General features: G+C 32.6%; 1 protein-coding gene across 2 annotated transcripts in view; it reads left to right on the forward strand.

Annotated features, from left to right (window-relative positions):
- Nucleotides 1-24170, forward strand: part of LOC107653212 (polycomb protein SCMH1-like) — a 40327-nt gene extending 16157 nt beyond the window's left edge. Inside the window, exons 5-15 of one of the 2 annotated variants that reach the window (XM_016439882.1) lie at nt 4975-5209; nt 6683-6771; nt 6881-7124; nt 12637-12941; nt 13054-13180; nt 16238-16441; nt 16528-16689; nt 18389-18517; nt 18708-18917; nt 20780-20940; nt 23072-24170. In XM_016439882.1, the coding sequence (XP_016295368.1) occupies nt 4975-5209; nt 6683-6771; nt 6881-7124; nt 12637-12941; nt 13054-13180; nt 16238-16441; nt 16528-16689; nt 18389-18517; nt 18708-18917; nt 20780-20940; nt 23072-23197 (1992 nt within the window). In that variant the 3' untranslated portion in view covers nt 23198-24170. Of the gene's footprint in view, nt 1-4974; nt 5210-6682; nt 6772-6880; nt 7125-12636; nt 12942-13053; nt 13181-16237; nt 16442-16527; nt 16690-18388; nt 18518-18707; nt 18918-20779; nt 21403-23071 lie in introns of those variants that run through there. The other variant, XM_016439881.1, reaches the window with a different exon arrangement.
- Nucleotides 24171-26613: the final 2443 nt, after the last annotated feature.

Here is a 26613-nt window from a genome sequence, read left to right on the forward strand (position 1 = left end):
TGCATCTCAACAAAAAACACATATGCAAACTTATTTTTCTTTAATATGCATCTCAACAAAAAACACATATGCAAACTTATTTTTCTTTAATATGCATCTCAACAAAAAACACATATGCAAACTTATTTTTCTTTAATATGCATCTCAACAAAAAACACATATGCAAACTTATTTTTCTTTAATATGCATCTCAACAAAAAACACATATGCAAACTTATTTTTCTTTAATATGCATCTCAACAAAAAACACATATGCAAACTTATTTTTCTTTAATATGCATCTCAACAAAAAACACATATGCAAACTTATTTTTCTTTAATATGCATCTCAACAAAAAACACATATGCAAACTTATTTTTCTTTAATATGCATCTCAACAAAAAACACATATGCAAACTTATTTTTCTTTAATATGCATCTCAACAAAAAACACATATGCAAACTTATTTTTCTTTAATATGCATCTCAACAAAAAACACATATGCAAACTTATTTTTCTTTAATATGCATCTCAACAAAAAACACATATGCAAACTTATTTTTCTTTAATATGCATCTCAACAAAAAACACATATGCAAACTTATTTTTCTTTAATATGCATCTCAACAAAAAACACATATGCAAACTTATTTTTCTTTAATATGCATCTCAACAAAAAACACATATGCAAACTTATTTTTCTTTAATATGCATCTCAACAAAAAACACATATGCAAACTTATTTTTCTTTAATATGCATCTCAACAAAAAACACATATGCAAACTTATTTTTCTTTAATATGCATCTCAACAAAAAACACATATGCAAACTTATTTTTCTTTAATATGCATCTCAACAAAAAACACATATGCAAACTTATTTTTCTTTAATATGCATCTCAACAAAAAACACATATGCAAACTTATTTTTCTTTAATATGCATCTCAACAAAAAACACATATGCAAACTTATTTTTCTTTAATATGCATCTCAACAAAAAACACATATGCAAACTTATTTTTCTTTAATATGCATCTCAACAAAAAACACATATGCAAACTTATTTTTCTTTAATATGCATCTCAACAAAAAACACATATGCAAACTTATTTTTCTTTAATATGCATCTCAACAAAAAACACATATGCAAACTTATTTTTCTTTAATATGCATCTCAACAAAAAACACATATGCAAACTTATTTTTCTTTAATATGCATCTCAACAAAAAACACATATGCAAACTTATTTTTCTTTAATATGCATCTCAACAAAAAACACATATGCAAACTTATTTTTCTTTAATATGCATCTCAACAAAAAACACATATGCAAACTTATTTTTCTTTAATATGCATCTCAACAAAAAACACATATGCAAACTTATTTTTCTTTAATATGCATCTCAACAAAAAACACATATGCAAACTTATTTTTCTTTAATATGCATCTCAACAAAAAACACATATGCAAACTTATTTTTCTTTAATATGCATCTCAACAAAAAACACATATGCAAACTTATTTTTCTTTAATATGCATCTCAACAAAAAACACATATGCAAACTTATTTTTCTTTAATATGCATCTCAACAAAAAACACATATGCAAACTTATTTTTCTTTAATATGCATCTCAACAAAAAACACATATGCAAACTTATTTTTCTTTAATATGCATCTCAACAAAAAACACATATGCAAACTTATTTTTCTTTAATATGCATCTCAACAAAAAACACATATGCAAACTTATTTTTCTTTAATATGCATCTCAACAAAAAACACATATGCAAACTTATTTTTCTTTAATATGCATCTCAACAAAAAACACATATGCAAACTTATTTTTCTTTAATATGCATCTCAACAAAAAACACATATGCAAACTTATTTTTCTTTAATATGCATCTCAACAAAAAACACATATGCAAACTTATTTTTCTTTAATATGCATCTCAACAAAAAACACATATGCAAACTTATTTTTCTTTAATATGCATCTCAACAAAAAACACATATGCAAACTTATTTTTCTTTAATATGCATCTCAACAAAAAACACATATGCAAACTTATTTTTCTTTAATATGCATCTCAACAAAAAACACATATGCAAACTTATTTTTCTTTAATATGCATCTCAACAAAAAACACATATGCAAACTTATTTTTCTTTAATATGCATCTCAACAAAAAACACATATGCAAACTTATTTTTCTTTAATATGCATCTCAACAAAAAACACATATGCAAACTTATTTTTCTTTAATATGCATCTCAACAAAAAACACATATGCAAACTTATTTTTCTTTAATATGCATCTCAACAAAAAACACATATGCAAACTTATTTTTCTTTAATATGCATCTCAACAAAAAACACATATGCAAACTTATTTTTCTTTAATATGCATCTCAACAAAAAACACATATGCAAACTTATTTTTCTTTAATATGCATCTCAACAAAAAACACATATGCAAACTTATTTTTCTTTAATATGCATCTCAACAAAAAACACATATGCAAACTTATTTTTCTTTAATATGCATCTCAACAAAAAACACATATGCAAACTTATTTTTCTTTAATATGCATCTCAACAAAAAACACATATGCAAACTTATTTTTCTTTAATATGCATCTCAACAAAAAACACATATGCAAACTTATTTTTCTTTAATATGCATCTCAACAAAAAACACATATGCAAACTTATTTTTCTTTAATATGCATCTCAACAAAAAACACATATGCAAACTTATTTTTCTTTAATATGCATCTCAACAAAAAACACATATGCAAACTTATTTTTCTTTAATATGCATCTCAACAAAAAACACATATGCAAACTTATTTTTCTTTAATATGCATCTCAACAAAAAACACATATGCAAACTTATTTTTCTTTAATATGCATCTCAACAAAAAACACATATGCAAACTTATTTTTCTTTAATATGCATCTCAACAAAAAACACATATGCAAACTTATTTTTCTTTAATATGCATCTCAACAAAAAACACATATGCAAACTTATTTTTCTTTAATATGCATCTCAACAAAAAATACATATGCAAATGTATGTTTTTTGTTGAGATGCATATTTAAAAAAAAGCAAACTTTTTTTAAATATGCATCTCAACAAAAAACATATGCAAGCTTATTTTTCTTTAATATGCATCTCAACAAAAAACACATATGCAAACTTTTTTTTTATATGCATCTCAACAAAAAATACATATGCAAATGTATGTTTTTTGTTGAGATGCATATTTAAAAAAAAAGCAAACTTTTTTTAAATATGCATCTCAACAAAAAACATATATGCAAGCTTATTTTTCTTTAATATGCATCTGAACAAAAAACACATATGCAAACTTATTTTTATTTATGCATCTCAACAAAACACATATGCAAGAGATGCATATTAAAAAAAATAAGTTTGCATATGTGTTTTGTTGAGATGCATAAATAAAAATAAGTTTGCATATGTGTTTTGTTGAGATGCATAAATAAAAATAAGTTTGCATATGTGTTTTGTTGAGATGCATAAATAAAAATAAGTTTGCATATGTGTTTTGTTGAGATGCATAAATAAAAATAAGTTTGCATATGTGTTTTGTTGAGATGCATAAATAAAAATAAGTTTGCATATGTGTTTTGTTGAGATGCATATAAAAAAAGCAAACTTTTTTTTAAATATGCATCTCAACAAAAAATACATATGCAAACGTATGTTTTTTCTTGAGATGCATATAAAAAAAGCAAACTTTTTTTTAAATATGCATCTCAACAAAAAAACACATATGCAAACTTATTTTTTTTTATATGCATCTCAACAAAAAACACATGCAAACTTTTTTTATTATATATGCATCTCAACAAAACACATATGCAAACTTATTTTTATATATGCATCTCAACAAAAAACACATATGCAAACCTTTTTTTTAATATATGCATCTCAACTTAAAACACATATGCAAACTTATTTTTATTTATGCATCTCAACAAAAAACACATATGCAAACTTATTTTTCTTCAATATGCATCTCAACAAAAAACATGCAAACTTATTTTTTTTTATATGCATCTCAACAAAAAACATATGCAAACTTTTTTTTATATGCATCTCAACAAAAAACACATATGCAAACTTTTTTTTCTTTAATATGCATCTCAACAAAAAACACACATGCAAACTTATTTTTTTTAATATGCATCTCAACAAAAAATACATATGGAAACGTATGTTTTTTCTTGAGATGCATATAAAAAAAAAGCAAACTTTTTTTTAAATATGCATCTCAACAAAAAACATATATGCAAACTTATTTTTCTTTAATATGCATCTCAACAAAAAACATATATGCAAACTTATTTTTCTTTAATATGCATCTCAACAAAAAATACATATGGAAACGTATGTTTTTTCTTGAGATGCATATAAAAAAAAGCAAACTTTTTTTTAAATATGCATCTCAACAAAAAAACATATGCAAACTTATTTTTTTTTATATGCATCTCAACAAAAAACACATGCAAACTTTTTTTATTATATATGCGTCTCAACAAAAAACACATGCAAACTTTTTTTTTTATATATGCATCTCAACAAAACACATATGCAGACTTATTTTTTTTATATGCATCTCAACAAAAAACATATGCAAACTTTTTTTTTTTATATATGCATCTCAACAAAACACATATGCAGACTTATTTTTTTTATATGCATCTCAACAAAAAACATATGCAAACTTTTTTTTTTTATATATGCATCTCAACAAAAAACACATGCAAACTTTTTTTTTTATATATATGCATCTCAACAAAAAATACATATGCAAACTTGTTTTTGTTTTATATATTTTGTCTAAGGGATCAATAAACTGTTCCCTTTCAAGATTTTTCAGGCTTTAATTCAAATGCAAACCTGATTCGTAGCTCAGTTTTTGGATGTTGACACTGAGTATTTGTTCTCCAGTCTCGGATTCCTCCCTCCAACGACTTCAAGGTGGGTATGAAGCTGGAGGCCCGGGACCCTCGTAACTCCACCTCCACCTGCATCGCCACGGTGATGGGCTTGATGGGCGCGAGGCTCCGCCTCCGTCTGGACGGCAGCGACAGCACCAACGACTTCTGGCGATTGGTCGACTCCGCCGACATCCAGCCAATCGGAACCTGCGAGAAGAAGGGAGACATGCTGCAGCCGCCGCTGGGTACGAGTGATGTCACTTCCTCTCCACAGCTGAACCGAGCCGCAGGCGTCTGAAAGAACGAGTTAATGTTTAATAGGAGTCGTACAAACAAGCGGTCAATATAGCGACTGATTTCCATGAGAGGGACTGTGCATCTCACGTCACGTCCAAAGCTTAATAATTCAGTGTTCACTACTACACTATCATAGTGTTTTATTATGTTTTATTTTTACATTTTCTGCTTTCAATTTAATTTTAGATAAAGTTTTTGTAATTTTGTTGTGTGTTTTAGTCGTTTCTATCTCTGTTTTTAAAGTATGTTTATTTAGTTTTTATTAATATTTATTTCAGTTTTAGTTTAGTACTTCATGTTAAACTAAAGTTAAACGATAAAGAGAAATTTTGCCTTTGCAACCAACTGAAATAAAACAAATATATTTTATTTCAATTAATGTAAATTACATCCTCTTCTCTAATGTTGCCTGTCTTCATCTTCCTGATTTTATTCATATTTATTTATATTTTATTACTTAATTAGTATTATTAATATTTCTATTATTTTTTATTCGTTCATGTTCATTTTAATTTTAGTTAGTTTTTGCAATTTTGTTGCGTTTTATTCATTTCTGTCAGTTTTTTTTAAATGTTTAGCTTTTATTAAGTTTAGTTTAAGTGATTTTAGTACTTCATCTTAAACTAAACAAAAATTTGAGAATTAGCTTTTTTATTTTTGCATATTTAGTTAGTTTTTGCAATTTTGTTGTGTGCTTTAATGGCTTCTGTTAGTTTTTTAAATGTCTTTTTTAGTTTTCATTCATTTTTAAGGTATTTATTTCAGATTTTAGCACTTCATCTTAAACCAAACAAACATTAGAAACTTCGCAGCTAACTTGAAATAATTTGTTTTTATATTATATTTTGTTTATTTCAAGTAACTAAAATGTTTTTCAGTATTTAGTTTTAGTTAACGATAGCAGCACTGGTCTGACAAAGAAAATTACATCCTAATGACGCCTGCCTTCCCGTTTTAATTAGTACTTATTAATTTTTATTATATTTTATTACTTCCTTTGAGTTTATTAATATTTAAAAAAATTTATTTATCATGTTTTTTTTTTTTATATGCCTGTTTAGATTTTTATTAATTTTAATTTCTGTTTTAGTTGTAGTAATATTAGTACTTCAACTTAAACTAAATGAAAATGAGAAATTTTGGCTTTGTGACTAAAAAAAATTTTTTTTAATATTCCATTAGATTTTTACACATATTTTATTTTAATTACCGTATTTATTTATTTTTTAGTTTTACAGTTAGATAACTATAACAACATTGGTCTGCTGCAGGAAATGACATCGTCTTCTCTAATGTTGCCTGCCTTCAGCTTCCTGTTTTGCTGGCTCCCCGTCTTCTGCTTTGGCTGTTGATGGAGATGAATGTGAACACATGTGAGCAGAATTACGGATGATAATTGTTTCTCTCTCTCATTTTCTCAGGATTCAGGATGAACGCCTCGTCGTGGCCCATGTTTCTCCTGAGGACCCTTAATGGAGCTGAAATAGCACCTGCCACGGCATTTAAAAAGGTGCTGAACCTCCACAGAGAGAGAGCATGCATTTACACGGATGACAGTGTTACTTAACGCAATCACATTAAAAGGTTTTGGTGACACTGACGCTCTGTAATTCCATCAGGAGCCGCTGCGGCCGCCCCAGAACGACTTCAAGCCCGGCACGAAGCTGGAGGCCGTGGACAAGAAGAACCCGTACCTGATCTGTCCGGCCACCATCGGCGAGGTGAAGGGGGAAGAGGTGTTCGTGATGTTTGACGGCTGGAGGGGGGCGTTCGATTACTGGTGCCGCTATGACTCCAGGGACATCTTCCCCGTGGGCTGGTGCTCTGTCACCAAACACAGCCTGCAGCCGCCGGGAAACAGCAGTGAGTGACCACTGGCTGCACACATCGCTGAAGGCTGGAGTTTAGTTTAGTGGCCAGGAAAGGTTGTAGGTTCAAATCCCACACAATGGCTGATGCTTGAGCTACGATCAAGACAAGAAGCAGGGCTATTAGAGTTAACTAAAAAATAAAACCATAAAAAAAAGAATTTTTTTTTACTTGAAATAAAATAAAATGAATTAAAGAAATAAATTAAAATTAATTGAAAATGAAAATAAACATTAAGTATTAAAATATACAAATATTTAATAAATCATTAAATAACATTTAACATTAAATGAAATAGAAAAACCTAAACTTGATGTATTAAAATAACTAAAGCCAAAACTGAAATAAAATTAATAAAAGCTATATAGTAAAAATAATAAAACTGACAAAAACACACAGCAATTACTAAAACTTTAACTAAAATGAAAAATAGCACTGGACTGAACCTGTGAAAAAGTCCATTTGGATAAAGCTTAATGGATTTTAATTTTGGATAAGTAAACTTATTTTATTTCCGCTAGTTGTCAAGGCAACATTTCCTATTTTCATTTAGTTTAACTTGATGTACCAAAATAACTCAAACTAAAAGTGAAATAAAAATATTTTAAAAAATTATTTAGAATAAAAAATAAACTAATAAAAATTACTAAATTACTAGAATGTTAACTAAAACTAAAATGAAAACTAAATATAAAAATAAAAACGAATTCGAAATATAAGTACTATACGGCAAAAATTGCAAATCACTGGTTGTAAAAACAGTGTTGTTCCTCAAGACAAATGCAGTTTTATTTATTAAAAAAGTTACTTAATGCATCTAAAACTAAATGCCTTGACAGCTAACTGCAATAAAATAAGTTTAAGCTGAAGTACTAAAATTGCTCAAACTGGAACTGAAATAAAAATAAATGAAATAGAAATAGAAATATAAAAAAAACTTTAAAAAATGACAAAAGCACATTAAAAAAATTACTAAAACTTACAAAAATGAAAAGGAAAACTGAAAATCTCTCTCTCTCTCTCTCTCTATATATATATATATATATATATATATATAGCTAACTCAAAATATTATAAGTACTGTGATATCATTTAATAATACTAAAATAACCCTGGTTCCTGTGCTCTTCTCTGTCCTATAACATAAAGACATGTAAACAGCTTGTGTGAGCAGCAGGGGGCGCTACAGCTCTCTGAAACTCCACAGTCCACTAACAAACCCCCTCATCAGGAATCACATGACTGCTGCAGAAGGAAGATCTTCTGAGACGAAAGCAGTCTGAATCAAGGCTGTCTGTTCCTCTGAGCTATTTTTAAAGTATCTCTTTTGCAGGTTCAGCATTTAAAACTTAATGCAATCATAATTTGGTCTACTCTTATGTCTGCTTCCATCTGGCCTAAACTCAAACCTCATCTGGGTTGAAATAAAATACAATTATATTGACTGAAACAAAAAAAGAATGATTATTTCATAAGAAATAAAAGAAGAATCAGTTCATGTGTTAGCTTCAGTGTTATTTTAATATTATGTATTTATAGTTATAATATTTATTAAGATTTTGAGTTAGTTTTGTTTTTATATTTTCAGTTTTTATTTTAAGTTTTAGAATAGTTTTTTGTCATTTGTATTAGTTTTTTATATTTCTATTTCAGTTTTAGTAAGTTTAGTACTTTAACTTAAACCTTTTATTTCTGAACATTCAGTCAGCTTCAGTGTCATTTAAGTATTATTTGTTTATTATTATAGTATTTATTAGGATTTTAAATTAGCTTTTATTATAATATTTTCAGTTTTTATTTTTAGTTTACATTTTAGTAATTTTTTTATGCACTATGTGTATTTTTTTTATATTTCTATTTTAGTTTTAACTTCAACCTAAAGATATTGTATTTCAGTTAGTGCTCAAAGGCAACATTTCTAATTTTCATTTAAGTTTAAGCTTTGTATTTATATTTATATTTTATTTAAACTTTATTTGACTAACAAACGTGTTTTTAAATAGTTTTAGTTAACAATAACAGTGACCCCGCCTTCACTGTTGTAAACAATCTCACACTGAATTCTGATGATTTAATTAGGAATAACTAGGAATGACTAATTGTCATAATTGCAGCTGCTGTTTGCACTATTGAGTAAAGCTCTCACAGCAAGACTGATGCATTTGACTGGGTTTTTTAGGCTTGCAATCTGTATTTAATCTTTTAAATTTCACATGTGGACCCTCCAAAAATAAAGGTTATGATGGGGATAGCATATTAGCAATCTAGGTAGTATGTACAGTATATTGTGTGCAATATATAATGTCATTTTTGCTACTGAAGGTGAACATTTCACTCTCATATTAACAAGAATGGATTGCAAATGTAATTACAGTCTTTAGAAAACGCTTTCTTTAACCAAACAGAATCCAGAACGATTTTATAATGTTTAGTAAAATAAAACACACACTGAAGTCATAAATTAGCTGGGATTTAATCCAGATCTGGTGTTTTGAGTGGAGTCAGTCTGAGCTATAGATGATGATATACGCATTTCCATTAATGTTCATTCGGCCGCAGCTGGAATTCATTTTGAGTTTGCGGAAAATTTTCCCCAAATTATACAAACCTCCGGATCTCGTGTTGCAGTGTTTGTAATTCCGCTCCGCATGTTGTGTTGCGAATTACAGACATTTGTTTAAAGGATTTGTTTTGGATCTGGATGATGTGGAATGACCTGTGCTGTTTGTTTTTTTGTAGCCCATCCAAGTAATTATGTGTAAATGAGATAATTAGCGAGCGAGCCGCGCGTGTCAGGAGGGATTCGAGAGTTTGTGTGAAAATAAACAAATCGCACACTTAGACACACATCTGTGAGAAAAGACGAAGAATAACCAGAGAAACGAAACAGACGGAGAGGAAAGTGGTGAGAGTGTTTACAGTAAAGACCAACTAGAGAAAAGCGTTTAACTGAAACACACACACATCACGCAGACCCACACTTAACACACTTAAACTAGATCGTCCATTAAAGGGTTAGTTCACCCAAAAATGAAAATTAGGCCATAAATTACTCACCCCCGAGGCATCCTAGGTGTATATGACTTTCTTCTTTCAGGCGAATCCAGTCTAATTTATGGCCTAATTTTCATTTTTGGGTGAACTAACCCTTTAAATTAGAAGTCTCTTAAGTTAGAAGACTAATTAGAAATTAGAAGGCTGCATAAAATGTCTTAAGCATGGTTTATTTTCTGTGTTTCTGTGACGTTCAGGTGAGACATATCGAAGTGCCTAATTTATTAAAAAAATAATAATACTGTCAATCATCAAGGATGCATTAAATGTATCAAAAGTGACAGTAAAGACATTTATAATGTTACAAAAGATTTCTGTTTCAAATAAATGCTGTTCTTTTGAACTTTCTATTCATCTGTGAATCCTGAAAAATAAAATGCATCACAGTTTCCACTAAAATATTGGGCAGCACAACTGTTTTTTTTCAACATTGATGATAATCAGAAATATTTCTAGGGTAGTGGGTCATGTTAAAACTCAAGCCTGTCTGTGTGATCGCTGCCATATGCTTGAGTACAAGTGTGTCAGATCTCTGGCAAACTCTTTTTCCTTCCGCACTCCCTCTAATTTAGTTATACTGGAGTTATTTAGGGTTAACATGCACTCATATCCACAACCACACACTGACACACTCACTGTGTGTTAAAGGACAGGATGTGTTCAGATGGAAGTGTGTGTGTGTGTGTTTGGTCAGGCACTTTCCACAGATACGCTACAAAATAGGGATCCTGTTTATTTAACAAACGGAGGCCATACTAAATATTATATGAGCTGTTCTGAATATGTTATATTCATTCTAAATGCAGGCATTTTATTTGCAGTTTTTGCAATACTTGTTACTAAAATTTGTGACATCAGCCTTGTTTTCTAGCAATAAATAGCAAAGAAACATCCAATAACAGCCTCTTTGTATGCATCACATTGTGACAGATTCATGAAATAATCAGAGGAATGATAATGAGATTATACTGCCACAGTTATCTACCACAATAATCAGTCTATATAGCCATAAATAGACTATATAACTTTAGTAATCAGTAAAACCACAATCATCAGACCAAAAGACCCAATAATCAGACAATATAGCCTAACCACTATGACTACATAACCAAAATAATGACATAACCACAACAATCAGACAACATAGCCACAATGACCAGATTATATTAGCAGTTATCTGACTAAATAACCACAATAATCAGACTGTATAACATAATATGAAGATTTTATACAGTAATTGTAGTATTCAGACTATGTAACCACAATTATCAGACAATACGACCACAATAATCAGACTATATAACCATAACAAGTAGACTATATATAGTAACTACAGTAATCAGACTATATAATCACAATAATTAGACTATATAACCATAATAAGTAGACTATATATAGTAACTGCAGTAATCAGAGTATGTAACCACAGTAATCAAACTATATAACTACTGTAATCAGACTACATAACCGCAATAATCAGACTATATAACCACAATAATCAGACCATATATAGTAACTGTAGTAATCAGATTATGTAACCACAGTAATCAAACTATATAACTACTATGATCAAACTATATAACCACAATAATCAGACTATATAACCATGAGTATATATAGTTACTCCAGTAATCAGACTATATAACCACAATAATCAGACTATATAATCATAACAAGTAGACTATATATAGTAATTGCAGTAATCAGATTATGTAACCACAATAAGCAAACTATATAACTACTATCATCAGACTACATAACCACAATAATCAGACCATATACACTAACTGCAGTAATCAGATTATGTAACCACAGTAATCAAACAATATAACTACTATGATCAGACTACATAACCACAATAATCATACCATATATAGTAACTGCAGTTATCAGATTATGTAACCACAGTAATCAAACTATATAACTACTATGATCAGACTACATAACCACAATAATCAGACCATATATAGTAACTGCAGTAATCAGATTATGTAACCACAAATCAAATTATATAACTACTATGATCAGACTACATAACCAAAATAATCAGACTATATAACCATAAGTAGACTATATAAAGTTACTCCAATAATCAGACTATATAACTACAATAATCAGACTATATAACCATAAGTAGACTATATAAAGTTACTCCAATAATCAGACTATATAATCATAAGTAGACTATATATAGTAACTGTAGTAATCAGATGATGTAACCATAATATTCAATCTATATAACTACTATGATCAGACTACATAACCACAATAGTCAGACTATATAACTACAATAATCAGACTATATAATCATAATAAGTAGACTATATATTGTAACACAGTAGTCAGATTATGTAACCACAATAATCAAACTATATAACAGCTATGATCAGACTACATAAGCATACATTTTTTATTATTATTTAAATTTTCCTTTATTTTTTCCATTTTGCAGTCACTGTTCCAAAACCGGGTCCTACACCTTCCTCCTCCTCATCCTCTTCCTCTAACCCTAAACCGCCCCGGCGCACCATGCCGATTCCTTACCGCCTGCCGACTCCTCTTCCTCAACTCCCCGTGAGGAAGGGCATCAGGGGACGGCGGCCGAAAAGCGAGACCATCGCGCTGCTGAAAGCCCTGGCCGCTTCCACCGCGGCCCAAGACACAGAAGATCAAGAAGAAGCCGCACCCCAAACCACGCCCATTTTCCAGCATCCCCTGCGTCCATACAAGAAGAGGGGACCGAAACCTGGCAGCAAGGTAGCATTAAAGGAATTTTGTGTGTATTTATGAACGACTGTCACATTAGATAAAGATTGTGGAGGGTGTCATTTGGAGAAATACTTAAGCAGATTGTGTTTTTGTTTCTCAGAGGAAGCCCAGAGTCTTCCAGAGTGCCATGTCTATAGCAGCCAGCTCAGACTCCAGGGTGCCCATGACTCAGATGCCCAGCGATGGACTCCCTCCTCTGGGATCCCCCTCATCTGTGGTGTCTACTGGTAATAAAATTAGCTTGTTTACAAATATAACTGCTAGTATGCCACAAAAGAGAGAAAAATCTGACTTCTTGATCACTATGTGACTACATAACAACAAATTTTAGACTATATAACCACAATAATCAGACTACATAGCCACAATGATCAGGTTATTTTACCAGAGGTATCTAACAATAATCAATCTATGTAACCATAAGGAGACTATAAAAGTTAAGTAATCAGACCACAAAACCACAATTATCAGACCATACGACCTAATAATCAGACTACATACCCAAAATGAGACAATATAACTAAACAGACTACATAATCACAATAATCAGAACACATAGCCACGATAACCACAGTTATCAACCACAATAGTTTAACTTTATTGTCCCAGAGCGGAAATTTGTCTTTGACACTGGTGACATGAATACATCCACATTAATACTTAAAAACACATCACACATTAACAACACAAACAGAATTTAAACAAATTTATACAATTAACACTACCCCCATCATTCCTTACACATTCCAAAATCATCTGCAGTAATATACAAAAAAATGTAATAATAATTAGATTATATAACCATACATGGAATAGATAACTTCAGTAATCAAATTACATAACCACAATGAACAGACAACATAACCACATGATCAGATTATATTATCTGACTAAATAACCACAATAATCAGACTATATATAATTCAGACCATGACAATAATAATCAGTCTATATAACCACATTTATCAGACTATATAATCATAAGTAGGCTATATACAGTAACTGCAGTAATCAGATTGTGTAACCACAATTATCAGACCACAATAATCAGAGTTATATAACCACTAAGAACGGAATATATAAGCACAATAATCAGACATTATAACTACAGTAATCAGACTACATAACCACAATTATCAGACTGTAAAACCATAAGTAGACTATATACAGTAACTGCTGTAATCAGACTATGTAACCAGTTATCAGACCGTATGACCATAATAATCAGACTATATAACTACAATTATTAGACTGTATAACCTTAATAAGTAGACTATATACAGTAACTGCAGTAATCAGACTATGTAACCATTTTGTGTGTATTTATGAACGACTGTCACATTAGATAAAGATTGTGGAGGGTGTCATTTGGAGAAATACTTAAGCAGATTGTGTTTTTGTTTCTCAGAGGAAGCCCAGAGTCTTCCAGAGTGCCATGTCTATAGCAGCCAGCTCAGACTCCAGGGTGCCCATGACTCAGATGCCCAGCGATGGACTCCCTCCTCTGGGATCCCCCTCATCTGTGGTGTCTACTGGTAATAAAATTAGCTTGTTTACAAATATAACTGCTAGTATGCCACAAAAGAGAGAAAAATCTGACTTCTTGATCACTATGTGACTACATAACAACAAATTTTAGACTATATAACCACAATAATCAGACTACATAGCCACAATGATCAGGTTATTTTACCAGAGGTATCTAACAATAATCAATCTATGTAACCATAAGGAGACTATAAAAGTTAAGTAATCAGACCACAAAACCACAATTATCAGACCATACGACCTAATAATCAGACTACATACCCAAAATGAGACAATATAACTAAACAGACTACATAATCACAATAATCAGAACACATAGCCACGATAACCACAGTTATCAACCACAATAGTTTAACTTTATTGTCCCAGAGCGGAAATTTGTCTTTGACACTGGTGACATGAATACATCCACATTAATACTTAAAAACACATCACACATTAACAACACAAACAGAATTTAAACAAATTTATACAATTAACACTACCCCCATCATTCCTTACACATTCCAAAATCATCTGCAGTAATATACAAAAAAATGTAATAATAATTAGATTATATAACCATACATGGAATAGATAACTTCAGTAATCAAATTACATAACCACAATGAACAGACAACATAACCACATGATCAGATTATATTATCTGACTAAATAACCACAATAATCAGACTATATATAATTCAGACCATGACAATAATAATCAGTCTATATAACCACATTTATCAGACTATATAATCATAAGTAGGCTATATACAGTAACTGCAGTAATCAGATTGTGTAACCACAATTATCAGACCACAATAATCAGAGTTATATAACCACTAAGAACGGAATATATAAGCACAATAATCAGACATTATAACTACAGTAATCAGACTACATAACCACAATTATCAGACTGTAAAACCATAAGTAGACTATATACAGTAACTGCTGTAATCAGACTATGTAACCAGTTATCAGACCGTATGACCATAATAATCAGACTATATAACTACAATTATTAGACTGTATAACCTTAATAAGTAGACTATATACAGTAACTGCAGTAATTAGACTTTGTAACCACAATTATCAGACCGAATAACCATAATAATCAGACTATATAACCGCTATGAACAGAATACATAAGCACAATAATCAGACATTATAATCACAAGTATCAGACTGTATAACCATAAGTAGACTATATACAGTAACCGCAGTAATCAGAATATGTAACCACAATTATCAGACCGTATTACCATAATAATCAGACTACATAACTATTTTGATCAGACTATGTAACCACAATAATCAGACATTACTACCGTAATCAGCCTATATAACCACAATTATCAGACTGTATAACCATAATAAGTGGACAATATACAGTAACTGCAGTAATCAGAGTATGTAACCACAATTATCAGACCGTATAACCATTATAATGACTTTATAAGTACTTTGATCAGACTATGTAACCACAATAATCAGACATAACTACTGTAATCAGACTATATAACCACAATTATCAGACTGTATAACCATAATAAGTGGACTATATACAGTAACTGCAGTAATCAGAATATGTAACCACAATTATCAGACCATATGATCGTAATAATCAGACTATATAACCACTATAAGACTAGATCACCTCAATAATCTGTTCGGATCTGTTTTAATGCAGTAGGTCATAGTGCTTCTGTACAGTAGTGTTTAAACATGCCTGTCCTGTCCGTTTCCATCAGTGTGCGTATACGTGAACAAACACGGGAACTGCGGCCCACATCTGGACTGTAAGCAGGTTCAGAGACTGCCGGATCACTTTGGGCCGGAGGCGGTGAATCTGGTTCTGCAGCAGACGGTCCAGGCCTGCCTGGACTGCGCGTACCAGCCCAAAGTGCTTCTGGGATGCCTGCAGAGCCAAGGCGGCGGAGGAGAGGTGGTCAGAGGTACGGACAAAAGTTTAACAACGAAACTGATTAAATATGATTTTAGAACACTCACAATGATGAAGTATTGGGGTTTGTCTCTCTAGTCCGAACAGATGGCGGGAAGCGGTTGGTGAAGCTGCCGTCAGCGTCGAGCGCCGGGTTCGTGTTGCGCTTCCTGGAGCGAGTGTGTCGACGCCTGCAGTGTGATAATCTGTTCAGCAGTCAACCGTTCAGTCCACACAACACCTACGACCGCGCTAAATCAGGTACATTTATGGACTCAGACTGGCCACAAGAGTGTCTGGTATTCTGATGGTGTGATGTGTCACTTGAAATTCATTTAGAAATGTTTATGTTTATGTTAAAGGAATAATTTAGCAAACAAAATAATTTCTTAATTTACTCACCCTTGGGTTGCTTCAAAACAGTTGAAAAACAGTGATCAAATGTTAACTAATGTACTGTTTACTAAAGCTATTAAAAATCATTTTTGTTAATTGAAATAAAGATTAAATAAAATATAAATATAAGATGAAAAAAGAAATATTAGAAATTAAATATAAAAAATAAAAATGCATAAAATTACTAAAATAAAAACTAAAATGAAAATATACAAATAAACGCCATTTTGAAATATTTATAAAATAAAATTAATAAATATTAATAAATAAAACAAAACTAAATTAATAAATTAAAATGAAAACTGAAAATATAACAATAAAAGCTTATTCACAACATTCATAAATACTGTAACAGTATATAAATAATACAAAAAACTAATGAAAATGAAAAAAAGCAAATAACAAAATTAAACTGAAAAAATGAAAATAAAAGCTAATTCAAAATATTAATACATACTATAATAGTATATAAATAGTGCTAAAAACTAATAAAAATGACAAAAACAACAAAATGACTAAAACGCAAAATAAAATCAAAATGAAAACTGAAAATAAAATAAAAACTAATTCAAAGTATTAATATTATAGTAGTATAAGAGGAATACTAAAAACAAAAAAGACAAAAACACATTAAAAAATTACCAAAATGTAAACTAAAATTAAAATGAAATCTGATAAGATAAAAATAAAAGCCAATTCAAAATATTAATAAATGCTATAAGAGTATATATTGTAAATAAAACTAAAATCTAATAAAAATGACTAAAACTAAAATGAAAATGGAAAATATAAAAAACCTTATTCAAAATATTAATACTATACTATTATAAAACTATAAATATTAAACTGGAATACTAATAATAATAATAATAATTCATTACATTTATATAGCACTTTTCTAGGCACTCAAAGCGCTTTACATTGTCAGGGGGTATCTCCTCATCCACCACCAGTGTGCAGCATCCACCTGGATGATGCGACGGCAGCCATAGTGCGCCAGAACACCCACCACACAACAGCTTATTGGTGGAGAGGAGACAGAGTGATGAAGCCAATCAGTAGATATGGGGATTGTTAGGAGGCCATGATGATCAGAGGCCAATGGGCAAATTTGGCCAGGATGCCGAGGTCACACCTCTACTCTTTTCGAAAGACATCCTTGGATTTTTAATGACCACAGAGAGTCAGGACCTCGGTTTAACGTCTCATCCGAAGGACGGTGCTTGTTGACAGTATAGTGTCCCCGTCACTATACTGGGGCGTTAGGACACACACAGACCACAGGGTGAGCACCCCCTGCTGGCCTCACTAACACCTCTTCCAGCAGCAACCTAGTTTTCCCAGAAGGTCTCCCATCCAGGTACTGACCAGCTCAGCCCTGCTTAGCTTCAGTGGGCAACCAGTCTTGGGTTACAGGGTGATATGGCTGCCGACAATACTAAAATAACAATGGTAACAATCTTCTAAACTCTTTTGTGTTCCACAGCAGTCAGTCATACAGATTTGGAACAATAAATTTGGAGTAAATTAATGTTGATGATATTTTTGTGTGTGTTTTGTGTAGTTAAAGAGGAGATGTTGTCCGCCGGTCCGTCTCTGAACAGAGGCGTGAAGCGGATCTCCAGAGACTCTCCGCCGTACTGCGCTCCTCTCTCCCCGAAACTCCTGCACACAGACACACACCCCTCAGAAGGTGCCGCAGCGAGACTTTCAGAGCGTTACCTTTCAAAATGAATTACATGCTATATTTATTAAACTCATTTAACTAATGAGACTATAAGCGGTTTTGTTCAGTGGGATTTCTAAAGCAATATGAAAAGTATTTCTATTGAATTATGAAGAGGAATATATATGTGTGTGTGTGTGTGTGTGTGTGTGTGTAGCGGAGACTCTTCCTCCAGAGGAGAATGGATTACTGAAGGAGCAGCGCTTCATGGACTCCGCCTCCAATTCCATGACGCCCCGCCCACAGACCTTGAGAAGCACCTCAGAGTACCAATCACCGCCCAGCAACCCGTATTACCATGGCAACGGGCCGCCTCTACGGCGACGGGCCTCACACCCCCCCACACAGACACACAGACGAGTGGAGGGTGAGTCTCATGCAGACCAGAGTTTTTATGGTGTGTTCACACCAGACACTCGCTCTAGATTACTCGCGGGATGTTTTTCGTGTCACTCGCGCAAATAAAAACAGCGCGATCAGCCATGGTGGAGATAGCTACAATCGCTGTTTTGTACCTGTTGTCAAAAAGTCCCAAATACAATAGAAAGCCAAACGCCGACGTGTCTGGGTTCACAGCACCATCCAGAGGAGGATGAATAACGTTAGGATCCTGCATTAATATGTGTGTTACATTTTACTACTGTATATATACACTGATATTACTATTATTTTTATTATTGATAGCAGCATCTCTGTAGCCATGCTAATAAAATACAACTACCACTACAACTGATTTTAACTGTTTTCTATGCTCCAGACCTATATAATAACAGACCGCTGCATTAATGCTCTCTTCTATTGTCTGATTCAACTGGACGTGTCAAGAAACTCTTCGCTGATTGGCATGCGCGAGAACACGTCATGCGAATTTTCCGCTCGAGTTGAAATTTTTGAACTTGCGCGGAAGACGCGATCGAGGCGAATATTGTGCGTTCGCGGCAAACGCATCGTGCATTTCACGTCATTCGCGTCGCCCGGCGCGAATTCGCCTTTATTCGCGTCTTTGCGTTGACTTTGTATGTAATCTACTCGCGCAAATAATTACATTCGCGTCTGGTGTGAACACACTGTTACTCATTGTTTTATTTTTATATTTTCTGTTTCCATTTTAATTTCAGTTAAAGTTTTAGTGGTTGTTGTTTTTTTGTAAAAAAAATGTATGTCTATATATATTTATTAATTTATATTTCAGTTTTAATTTAGTAAATTAACAATGAAAGTGAGAAATAAAGCTGAAATAAAATTTCGAGTAACAAAAAAAGTTTTTTATGGGTTTAGTTTTAGTTTCAGTTAACTATAATAACCCTGTTGTAGATCCTTATAATTACAAATCAGCTGTCATTAGAATTCGTTTTTTTTTTTATTATTATTATTATTAGTTTAAACATTGTGAATCTTTCGCTTTTTTATTGTAAATAAAAATAAATTACTTAAATAAATAATATTTTTGTTATTTATAAAAACAAATTATTAAACAATAATATAATTAAAAATACAAAAAAAAAAAGATTAAATATGTCATTTGTTTAACTGCATACCATACAACTATTAATTGTCATCAGAAAACCACGAACATGTGTAAAATTATTGAAATATTGACTTAAAATATTGAAGTATTAGAAGTATTTAGTATCCATTTATGTGCATGCTAATGTTTTATGTTTTTGTCTTAAATAACAGGTAAATACTGCTCAGATTTTTTTCGTTTAAATAATCTGAAAGGTATTGAATACATTTAATATTATACATATATTAAAATTAATTTAAAAGTAATTTTTACATTTAAAAAAAAAAATAATAAATTCTTGCATGACATTTCAAATGTCTATTTTTTGTAAATAATAAATCATTTTAAATAATTTCATTTGTAAAGCATTTCAATCACCGGATCATACAAAATAGACATTAACACGTGGTTATTTAATATATAAACCATATTAGTGTCGACATTTTCACAAAAGTAACTATATTAAATTATATACTGTTACAATAACATAAGATTTCAGTCCACTACGTAGTACATCAAACTCAATTTCAGAAGAACAAATCCTGTTATTCATGGTACGACAGCTTTAAGACCTTCACATCTCAGTAAAGCTCATGTAGAAGTCTCAGAAAAACCTGACAGGAGACAGAACATCAAAGACTGACAGACAGAATGAAGAAATCACATCAGCGTAATCACGTTAGCTGCAGATCAAGCGCATCTCTCTCTCTCTCTCTCTCCAGCTGCCAGCTCTACCACGGGCCCCGAAACGGCGGCGGACCGCGAGCTTCCCAGAAGCCCCGGCAGGAGTCCGTCTTCCTGGTCCATAGAGGAAGTGATGCGGTTTGTGCGGGACGCAGACCCGACGGCACTGGCTCCGCACGCAGAGCTCTTCAGAAAACACGTCAGTGATTTACCGCGCGACCTTCACGCGCTCTCTGTGCTTTTATATCTGCCTGTAAATCAAGCACGGCGCGAGGGAGGACGGGAGGGAGAGCGGGAACATGTATCATCTGTGTTTAGACTTGACCGGCGAGATTCACGTTCATCTGCACGCACACACACACACACACACACACACACACACACAGCCCGTCTGGACAGACTCACAGGAGTAACTCACCCAACAGCGTTACTATATTAACTCTGCTCTTCAGTGCTAGTGTTAAAATAGTGTGCTGCTTTTATCATGCAGAAACTCACATCTCTGCCATTCCTCTAGCTCAAACAGTTCAGCATTGTGCTAGCAACACCTAGGTCATGGGTTCAATTCCAAGCAAATGCATTAATTAATGAATAAAAAAATACCTTAAATGCAATGCGTCACGTTTGCCAAATGCATAAGCATAAACACACTGACTCGTTGAAGCCACTTTTTTATTTATTTATTTGAAGCAAAATGTCGTTCAAAACTGGTTTTTCTCAAAAATCGTTATAAATATTCTTTATTAATAAAACTAATATCAATAAATGATTAATATTGCTTTTGAATATTCATTAAATAGTGTTTAAAATAAATGCATTTTCATATTTCTGAAACATTTTAAATTAAAAACATTTATTTACTTAAAATATGTTTAAAATTTATTTGCAGCTGACCACTTTTTTAAGAAGATAACTTGACTTATTTTGCCGTTTATATTATGAATAGCTTGTCACTATGTTTATGATTTGGTGTTACTAGAAATATTTAGTATAGATTTATGTGCATGCAGACTGAGATCCTTGACATAAATACCAAGTAAATACTGCTCAGATTTTTTAGTTGTTGAAATTATGTAATTTGGAAGGTATTGAATACATTTAAATGTATTTAAATAAACTGTATAATATAAAAATGATTCAATTTATTTAGCATAATATTATATAGTTTTTAAAATCAAAATATTTAATTACTTAAAATATATATTTAATATTTATTTGATCATTTTATTTACCATAAAAAAACAGTAAACACAATAATTAAATATAAAAAATATTTATTTAAATATATATTTACAGCTGACTGTTTTTTTCAAAGGTTAAAGGGACAGTTCACCCAAAAATGAAAATTGCCCCATGATTTACTCACCCTCAATCCATCCTAGGTGTATATGACACTCTTCTTTCAGATGAATACAATTAGAGTAATATAAAAAAATGTCCTGACTCTTCCAAGCTTTATAATGGCAGTGAATGGGTGTTGAGATTTTGAAGTCCAGTAAAGTGCATAAATCCATCATAAAAGTGCTCCACACGGCTCCGGGGGGTTAATAAAGGCCTTCTGAAGCGATGCGTTTGTGTAAGAAAAATATCCATATTTACACCTTTATAAACCTTAATCTCTAGCTTCTGCTAACTGTCGTACACACATTCACGAGAGAGCGGCGTCCAGCGGATGACTTGGGCATAAGAACACGAGTTTCACCACAGTTAAATACAACCGGACAGGAACCTCTCCTCCACCGACTGTACCGATACGATAAATATTTTTCTTACACAAACGCATCGCTTCAGAAGGCCTTTATTAACCCCGCGGAGCCATGTGGAGTACTTTTTATGACGGGTTTTTGCACTTTATTTTGATTCAAAATCTCAACACCCATTCACTGCCATTATAAAGCTTGGAAGAGCCAGGACATTTTTTAATATAACTCCAATTGTATTCGTCTGAAAGAAGTCAGTCATACACACCTAGGATGGCTTGAGGGCGAGTAAATCATGGGGTAATTTTCATTTATGGGTGAACTATCCCTTTAACTTGACTGCTTTTTGCAGTTTAAATTATGAGTAGCTTGTACATCTCAGTTTTTTTTCCCCCATACAATAAATAGGGTCCAATGTGGTTTAGTCCTCAACATTCCTCAAAAGAAAGTAAGAAATAAAGTCATACAGGTTTGACAGAATAATCATTTTTGGGTGTACTATCCCTTGACGTTTATGAAGGATCAGGTGTAGGTCATAAATCGGAGCCTCTGATTGGCCGCCACTGGTGTTGACATCATCGCACATTTTGTGTTTAACTGTGGTAAGCCTCATGTTCTTACTGTCTGCAGGAGATCGACGGTAAAGCTCTGATGTTACTGAGGAGCGACATGGTGATGAAGTACATGGGGCTGAAACTCGGACCGGCGCTCAAACTCTGCCACCACATCGAGAGACTCAAGCAGGGGAAGCAGTGAAACACACGGACAGAAACCTCTCCTCCACACCGACACGCTGCTACAGAGGGGGCTGATGGGAAATCCCTGTGTGCTGCTCAGCGCCGCACGTCTCTACATTATCACACGCACACACGGCGTCTCTCCTAGACGTTCATCTGCAGCCAGAGCACACTTTGAGGAACATTAGTGCCGCTCTCTGGGAACGACGGTCGAATGAGATCGACAGGAGCGAAGGTGCGCTCGGTTCTTACCTCCTGCCATCTCGTCTCCCCAAAGATGCAGACGCTTTACGGGCCGATGATCCCACCCATAGTGGTGGTTTTTGAGTCGGAGGTTGGTTATGTATCGCTCTACCTCCCTGTGACATCATACTAGTCCACAGGTGTTTCTGAAGTCACTTACAGCCGCTGAAAATCTGCTTTTTAGTTGCGTTTCGTTTGTGTATTTCGTTGGCGTCAAACAAAACACATCAAGTTTCACGATCTTAAGGGAAACGTTCGGCCAATCATCATCATTCACGGTCCAAAGCCGTACGACTTTGTTTCCTCCGTCGAACACAAAAAGAGACGTTTTGAAGAATGTTCATGCTGCTCGTTTTCATGCAATTCTGCTACATTGGCGAAATTATTTTTGACCAAACAGACCCTGCTTGTTTTTGTATGGCTGGAGATGAAATTTGAGTGTTCACAAGTAAATCTTCAATGTTTATAATAAACTAAACTTCAATAATAATAAACCTAATGCAACTCATATTTGTCAGTCGTGCATAAATTAAAACAAGGTCTGATTTTTTTTACACTCAAAATATTGCATGGTTATATTTGACCATTTAAATAATTTCAAAATGCTTTTATTAAAATCACTTGGAATCAGCATAAATCTGTTAATTGTGAAAACAAGTGCATTTATTCCGTTTAAAAGTATAAACATGGTTAAATATGACAAAGCAAAATTCAATTAATGTATGTGGACTTATATAAAGCTAAATATATAATTTATAAATATAAATGTAAAATACATGAACCTGGTTATTGTGCATTTAAAACACATTCAGTTTATTAGTACTATTTCAGAAATCTGACCCGTTTCATTGATGTTTGACAGACAAATATGCATCGCATTAAAGTTAAAACTGTGAAATATGCCATTTAAATACATAAATCTAGTAGGTTTAATCCCTGAAAAAAACCTGCTTTGAGAAACATCGTCAGAGTTTTTATTCTGTCATATATCTCATATAGTTTCCCGTGTGCGGTTTTTCCCTCTACGGCGATGTATGTATTTTGATGTTTAGTCTGGAGTGTCGGGAGTATCGATGTTCCTGAGCGTTCTGAGGACATAATGCTTTTGAGATAACGCTGTTTGAGTTGGCTTCGTCTTTGTTGCAGAAACTCGTCGAGCTCTTATCTTGTGAATGTTTGGATTGACTTGTGTTGCGAAGTCAGGGTCAGACGTTAACCTGACATCTACAGCAGCCTCAGAACAGTATTCAAGAGACGGAAACGCAGCATGCCGTGGAGAAATGAACAAGCTTGCCACTCGAGAACTTGAAAGCCGTCAAAACTGGTTCATTTCAAATGAAGCATCATTAGAAATATCACTAAAATAGTGGGAATTTGATGTGAACGCCAGCGTGTTTTCCGCCAGCTTCCGGCTTTATCTCGAAGTTTATGTTGATATTTTATAATTTTCATTAATAGATCAGACATCAAGTGTATTATGGGTTTAACCATAAAACTCAGCAACAGGAATGTACAATTTTGTAGAGAAGAAATATTTTAAGCTAAACACGTTGTATATGGAGGTGGGAAGTGTGACGACACGTTACGTTATGGGGGGCTGTTTATTTGGGATTTGTCGTTTAATATACCTTGTACTGCCTTCCAGCGCTTTTTACCGGGAAGAAACGTCCAATTCTGAATAGCTGTGTTCAAACTGCCTTGCTTTACTTTGAGACTTCCTCAGGTGTTTTCCCATCTTTTGTAACGTAGCATTTCAAGTTAGTCGTGAATGTGATTGTTTAGACTTTTCAGTTCCTTTGTGGACTTTTGTAAAAAAAATAAAAAATAAAAAGAAATAAAAGTCACATGTATTTGTAAAGTTGTGCCATATAGATTCATCAAACGATTGAATATCAAAAACACACACACGCTTCGATCTTGATACCGGAGACGTTTTTAATCATGAAATTTTTAAAGCTACTGCATTCGTCACATACACATTTTCAACGATACAAATAATAAATAAATAATTTAAAACACCACCAGACTCTTCGTTTCATTCTTTTACTCGTTCGGTTGTTTACAAAAGCTCTTCATGGTAAAAACAAAAACAAAAAAAACATTCAATACTTAAAATTTCAATACCTATAAAAGAGTTAGAGGGTCGTCTGACGCATAAATTAATTCACATCCTAAAAACAGTCATGGTTTATTTATCAGGTTTTCATGCTGATTGTTTTTTGTGTAGATCTGAGAATATACACATGCTGGAAAATGACTTGCACTGCAAAATATGACTTTCTATGTAACATTCTTAAATCAGGATGCATTTACTTTAATATATATCATTTTTCAGAAAATAAGACATCATTTTGCTTCTCAAATAAATACATCTTGATTTAAGAATGTTTAGATATTTATTGGAAAACAAGAAAAAAAACAGGAATGATTTTTATTGCGAGGCTTTAAGAGTTAAAAACACTTTAGAACTGACATGAAAAAACAGAGTTGCACAGCAGTTCATCAAACGTATTTGGTGCTGACTGTAAACCTGATACTTGAGCGTACTGTGAAAACGGAGGAAATCTGTCAAGATAATATTTGGAGAAAGTTTGTTGAGTTCTACATGAAAACCTTTTCTGGCTGGATGTGAACTATAAAAGACGCCTTCCTGATTTTCCTTCTGCAGGAATTCCAAAAAACAAACACGAGACGGCACATTTCATATACTGACATGTCAAATAAATCCTGTTTCGCTTGCATTTTTCTTTCTATGGACACTTCTGATGGTGTGTCTAGAATCTCATTTCGATTCTGCTGAAAGTGGCACGAAGGACAAGTCAATTCTCATCTTAGCCAATCCATCTTATTGGTAGCTGACTTCATGAAAACAAAATATTAAATGTTACACAAAACCAAATGAGACTGATTTTAGTTTGGCCGTGCCTCAAGGTCAAAACGTTGACTGTGGAGATGATCTTACGGTTGGGATGCTTGAAGTATGTAACGTGTTATATAGAATAAAATCTCTTACTGATTTTACACGTTTTTCAGAAAAGATATTTTTGGTTAAATTTCACAAAACTTGTCAAGAACAGGCCAGCAAGTCATATTGCACCCAAACATTTAAAAGAAATTAGATTTTGCTTAAAGAAAATGAAACGCTTTTTTTTTTGCATTGTGATACTTTCATCATAATTAAGCATTTTCCAC

The sequence above is a fragment of the Sinocyclocheilus anshuiensis genome, unplaced genomic scaffold (genome assembly GCF_001515605.1).
Source record: "Sinocyclocheilus anshuiensis isolate Anshui unplaced genomic scaffold, SAMN03320099.WGS_v1.1 scaffold143, whole genome shotgun sequence".
Classification (NCBI taxonomy): Eukaryota; Metazoa; Chordata; class Actinopteri; order Cypriniformes; family Cyprinidae; genus Sinocyclocheilus; species Sinocyclocheilus anshuiensis.